This window comes from Danio rerio, chromosome 5 (genome assembly GCF_049306965.1).
Source record: "Danio rerio strain Tuebingen ecotype United States chromosome 5, GRCz12tu, whole genome shotgun sequence".
In the NCBI taxonomy this organism is placed as follows: domain Eukaryota; kingdom Metazoa; phylum Chordata; class Actinopteri; order Cypriniformes; family Danionidae; genus Danio; species Danio rerio.
Genome location: NC_133180.1, coordinates 27,441,530 through 27,447,315, shown reverse-complemented (window position 1 = coordinate 27,447,315; position 5,786 = coordinate 27,441,530). Strand labels below are relative to the sequence as shown.

Below are 5,786 nucleotides of genomic sequence, written 5' to 3'. Positions count from 1 at the left end.
GAGTTATTTTACTTTGAAAAGAACTTAACCTTAGCCATAAAAGTGAAATGACTGAACATAAACACAGGAGCCTGAGAGAAATGCTCATTTTAGAAGAACATTTCAGACTGCGTACATCTGAACTCTTCGTTCATAAACTCCAAAAAATGCAGTACTTTGAGTTTTTACAGATTTAAAAAAAAAAACTTGTAAAAAGTAATAACTGTAATAGTGCTAGTAAATAAGGCAATTACTGTTAACTAAGCATTACAATTCACTAAATTTCTTTTTTTTTTAAATCTAAACTGAATTTAAAAAATACAATTATAGAGAGGCAAAAAAAGAAAGAAATAGATTAAAAAAAAAGTTGAATGCAAAGTGTTTTTATGTGCTTAGCTTATTACAAACAGATCTAAGAGACTTGTTCCTTCTAAAAGTGACTGTGGTGAGTGTTTCCTGTGTCAGTTTCCTCTTCTTTAACATTCAAGAGCAGTGCGTCCTGACAGACATTAGCATCCGCTGTCCATCAGCCATCATGATTCTTATAACTGCTTTTGTGCTGGTGATCCTGACAGGTAAGTTTAACACATTCATACAGACAAATAACCACCATTCAAGAGGGCACTCATAAATCTTTCTCAACAGGACACAGCACATCTGAATATCTGCAGACACTCGAGTGCCCATATGAGAATAGGAATATATCTACGACCAGGCAGAGGGTGTGGTGCAAAAGAGATGCCCACGACGAAAACTGCTGCACGGGCCTTTCTTTCCAGTCGAGCGTTACTGTGCTGGAGGGCGGCAAAGTAGACGTGGAAGATGATGGAAAGAGATTCAAAGTCTCCGTACGGGAGTTACCTCAAGGAGATGGAGTTTACTGGTGTGGGTTCATGACTGAGGACAAGGTCATCGTTAAACTGGCCGAGGATTACTTTACCGAGAGTAAGATGAAATACGCATTTTCTGTTAGATGGTTTTCTCGGTGTAAAAGAGCACTACACTGTACAATTAAGTTCAATTAGACTTCAATTATTAAATTCCCAGCATCATCGACACATCCGTAGCAAGATTTTTTTAAACTATTGTGTGATCTGGAAAACATCCGCGGCGTTCAAAGGTTTGATTGACGACTTTAAAAGGTCTGAATTAAGATTTCAAATTTGAAACATATTAAATAGGCTACATGTTTTCAATGTCTATTTTACATCCGAAAACTTCTGAAAAACGTATGTCCTCGCTTTGAAGATAATCAATACAATATCATTTAGACGTCGGCAATGTACGCGTTCTATCAGGGAGTAATTCATGAAATTTACAGAAAAAATTAGATCGCGGTTTTGATTCACATATAACTTAAATTTACAGATGATACAAACGAATTTAGAGGTAGGCTATTTATAGAACAATTTTGTGTCAATTGTAAATGCCAGATAAATTACATTAATTTCTTTATAAAATATACTGACAAACTATTTAAAACAGGTGGCAAAGAGAAAAATTCTTAAAGATCGAAAAAAAGTTGCGTTAAAAAGTGACGCTAAAATAATGTAACAAACACAAGCATAACATGTATTCTACAACCTACATAATATAGATAGGAATAAACAAAATAAACTGTTAAAAATAAAACAGACTTATTTCAATTAAAAAGAAAAAAAATATTTTTAATATAAAATGTTTGTTTACTTGATGATTTCAATTCAGAAGTCTGTATTTAACAGTTTCTGTAAAAAAAAAAAACCTGTACAATTGCATGAAATTATTAGCCCTGAATTTTTCTTTTTTTAAAAAAAATATTTCCCAACTGATGTTCAACAGAGCAAGGACATTTGTAACAGTATGTCTGATCATATTTTTTCTTCTGAAGAAAGTTTGATTTGTTTTATTTCGGCAAGATTAAAAGCATTTTTAACTTTTAAAAACCGTTTTAGGGATTAATTTATTAGCCCCTTTAAGCTATAACTTTTTATCTATAGTCTACAGAACAAACCATTGTTAAACAATAACTTGACTAATTAACCTAGTTAAGCCTTTATGTCACTTTAAGCTGTATAGAAGTGTCTTTAAAAATATCTAGTGAAATATAATGTACTGTCATCATGACAGATAAAATAAATCAGTTAATAGAAATGAGTTACTAAAACTATTATGTTTAGAACTGTGTTGAAAAAAATCTCTCCGTTAAACAAAAATTGGGGAAAAAATAAACAGGGGGGCTAACAATAACCTTAACTGTATGTTACCGTTTATTTGATCGAATATACATTAAGACAATTACTCTTTCACAGTGTTGTTAAAAGAAAATTAATTCATTATTAATTATTTTGATAATTTTTAATGTCTAGAACATACAGCCTGTTAATCTTTATTCATGTCCGTTACAGCTCCATTTAACTTCATTTGGTCCATTCTGCGTTGGATTTTATTTCTTTTGCTTTTGTTGTTGACCATCTCAATTCACATTTATTCAAACAGTGAGTGCTCACACAAACCATCTCAATTCATCATTATGCTGAAAAATACTTTGAGCTTTGGACGTGTCTTTAACCTCTGTAAATGTTTCTTTTTGTTTGCTTACATGTCATTCTGTCTCGCTGACAACAGGGAAAGCTGTCATAAAGGTAAGAGCGACTCGTTTTCATTATGTTGATCTTGCTTAGCTGGACACAGTAATACTGTATTTTAACTAAATGTATTGATTTATTTTGAAGACGACATAAATTATGTCTAATGCCAAACGAGGTGAAAGAGCAGTTGAAGAACAAAGAAAACACAGCTGAACAAGCCATCGGATGCAAATGTAGCCTAGAGTTTATGTTTTTCCTTCTAAATAATAGTAGAGCTTCTATAGAAAGTTTGATTTAAAAAGCATTTAATAATTGTGTATTTGAAAATTAACATGTGCAATGTGATTTTATTTATAGATACAGAAATAAAAGCTTGTTGTTTTTTTGGATTTAGTATAAGAAACTTTAATTGTTCTTGAAAATAGAAATTTGGGTCAACTGTGGTCAAATTAAACTGTTGGGATACATTTGTTAATTTTTTTAAATTTACAGTTTAAATCTGGGGTTAGGTTTGTCAATATTTGACCCAAATTTGGGTTGAAACAACCCAGTAATAATAAGAGTGTGCTTTTATCATGTACAATATTTTTAATAATGGATGTTTTCTTCATTAAAATATGCTTGAACCTGCAATTTGCAAAATAAAGTTCCTTGATGTAAATAATAAACAAGTCATCTTTGCTACACTCAAAAAGTGCGTTTGTTGCTTGTTCAAACTATTTATTTAAAATGCGCTAAAACAACAATTCTTGAGACTTTTAGGGGAGACTAATGTTTACTTAATACATTTGTGTTGGGAAAACATGAAGGAATTGTGTGGAACTCAGCATTTTTACGGTGTATTGACCTTATTCTTTGCGTACGAGCGGGTGCAGCCATTTGAATCTTTTTGTCTCAAGACTTCTGGTCTCATTCACTTCCATTCATTTTTAGGGTTTAAAACTTGTTGCACTGCTTAATGTCGCAAACTAATATTTTCTTCTTATATTATTATTCTTTTTATGTATAGTCATGAACACATTTGTTTCGACTGTTTTCTGACGTTTATTATTCCTAGTCATTTCTCTCAAAGACAACTGAAATGAAATTTCTAAAACAATCGCGAAAATGAGCTCGCTTTAGAATTTTAGAATAAGGTCAATATAATACAGTGCATCCAGGAAGTATTCAAAGTGCTTCACTTTTTCCACATTTTTTTTATTTATGTTACAGTCTTGTTCCAAAATGGACTAAATTAATTTATTTCCTTAAAAATTCTACACACAATACCCCATAATGACAATGTGAAAAAATACTTAAAAAAACTCAGTATTCACATGAAAAATCAGTATTCACAGCCTTAGCTCAATACTTTGTTGATGCCCCTTTGGCAGCAATTACAAGTCTTTTTGAATTTGATGCCATAAGCTTTGTACACCTCTTTGGGAATCTTTGCCCATTCCTCTTTGCAGTACCTCTCAAGCTCTATCAGGTAGGGTGGAAAGCGGCAGCGTACAGCCTTTTTTAGATCTCTGTTCAAATAGGATTTAGGTGTTGGCTTTGGCTGGGCCACTCAAGGACATTCACCGAGTTGTTGTTAAGCTACTCCATTAACGTTTTGGCGGTGTGCATTGGGTCATTGTCCTGCTGGAAGATGAACCGTCGCCCCAGTCTGAAGCCAAGAGCACTCTGAAGCAGGTTTTCATTCAGGGTGTCTCTGTACATTGCTGCATTCATCTTTCCCTCTATCCTGGTTAGTCTTCCAGTTTCTGCTGCTGAAAAACATTAGCATGATGCTGCCACCACCATGCTTCACTGTATGGATGGTATTGACCTGGTGATGAGGCGGTGCCTGGGTTTCTCCAAACGTGACGCCTGGCATTCACTCCAAAGAGTTCAATTTTAGTCCCATCAGACCAGATAATTTAGAGTCCTACAGATGCCTTTTGGCAAATTCCAGGTGGGGAGTGGCTTCGGTCTGGCCACTCTACCATTCAGGCCTGATTGATGAATTGCTGCACAGATGGTTATCCTTCTGTAAGGTTCTCCTTTGACCACAGAAGAACGCTGGAGCTCAGAGAGAGTGACCATTGGGTTATTGATCACCTCCCTGACTAAGGCCCTTCTCTCCCAATCACTCAGCTTAGATGGCCGGCCAGCTCTACTTCCTAGTTCTAGTTCTAGCTTCAAGTTCTTGGTTCCAAACATCTTCCACATTCAGATGATGGAGGCCTCTGTGCTCATTGGAACTTTCAGAGCAACAGAAATTTTCTGCAACCTTCCCCAGCCTTGTGTCTCGAGACAATCCTGTCTCGGAGGTCTACAGACAATTCCCTTGTCTTCATGCTTGGTTTGTGCTTTGTCATGCACTGTCAACCCTGGGACCTTATATAGACAGGTGTATGCCTTTTCAAATCATGTCCAATCAACTTCACCGCAGGTGAACTCCAATTAAGCTGCTGAAACATCTCAAGAATGATCAGTGAAAACAGAATGGACCTGAGCTCAATTTAGAGCTTCAGGGGAAAGGCTGTGAATACTGATGTACATGTGATTTTACAGGTTTTATATTTTTAATACATTTTTTTCACATTGTCATTAAGGGGTGTTGTGTGTAGAATTTTGAGTAAATAAATTAACTTAATCCATTTTGAAATAAGGCTGTAACATAAACAAATGTGGAAAAAGTCAAAGCGCAATGAATACTTTCTGGATGCATTGTACAACAAATGAGCACACAATTTTAAATGTAGGAACGCACATATCTGTATCAAAGCCAAAGTGTGTTTGCAAACTGACCCAAGTTGCCATCCCTGCTGATAAAAACAGCTTAAACCAGCCTAGGCTGGTTGGCTGGATTTAGTTGGTCAACTAGCCTAGTTTTAGAGGGGTTTGGGCCATTTTCAGGCTGGTGGTTCTAGCTGGTCAGCATGGGAGATGACCAGCTAAAACCAGCTAGACCTGCCTAGCCAGTGTGGGAGCCTAGCCAAAACCAGCTATGTTCAGTTTAAACCAGGCTTGTCAAGCTGGTTTTAGCTGGTCAATTCTTAACCTGACCAGCTAAAACCAGGCTGGAAATGGCTAGAAACTCCTCTAAAACCAGGCTGGTCAAACCAGCCAACCAGCCTAGGCTGGTTTAAGCTTTTCTTTCAGCAGGGTTTGCCAACTACTTTCATTTGTATACATTAAAATAAAGTCAAAATAACCAAATACAGTTCAGCCACACTATAAAAAAAGTGCAAAAAACAACATGGCAAA

The 5,786-nt window shown here is 35.6% G+C and overlaps 1 protein-coding gene across 2 annotated transcripts; it reads left to right on the top strand.

Moving 5' to 3' along the window:
• Positions 1-439: 439 nt before the first annotated feature.
• Positions 440-3,846, top strand: si:ch211-102c2.4. Of its 2 annotated transcripts, XM_005171904.6 has the most exons (5): positions 440-554; positions 625-924; positions 2,367-2,456; positions 2,587-2,603; positions 2,694-3,846. In XM_005171904.6, the coding sequence occupies exons 1-5, from the start codon at positions 515-517 to the stop codon at positions 2,700-2,702; spliced, it is 456 nt and encodes a 151-aa protein (XP_005171961.1). In that variant the 5' UTR covers positions 440-514; the 3' UTR covers positions 2,703-3,846. The 2 variants fall into 2 exon arrangements, with proteins under 2 accessions (XP_005171961.1, NP_001121820.1); NM_001128348.3 differs by lacking the exon at positions 2,367-2,456 and having other exon boundaries at positions 459-554; positions 2,694-3,234.
• Positions 3,847-5,786: the final 1,940 nt, after the last annotated feature.

What these genes read in the sequence shown, in the direction of transcription:
- si:ch211-102c2.4 (XM_005171904.6), top strand. Translation starts at nt 515, where the DNA reads ATGATTCTTATAACTGCTTTTGTGCTGGTGATCCTGACAG. An exon ending in TGTGCTGGTGATCCTGACAG is followed by an intron (nt 555 to 624) that starts GTAAGTTTAACA and finishes CTTTCTCAACAG; the next exon opens with GACACAGCACATCTGAATAT. An exon ending in CGAGGATTACTTTACCGAGA is followed by an intron (nt 925 to 2,366) that starts GTAAGATGAAAT and finishes TGTCCGTTACAG; the next exon opens with CTCCATTTAACTTCATTTGG.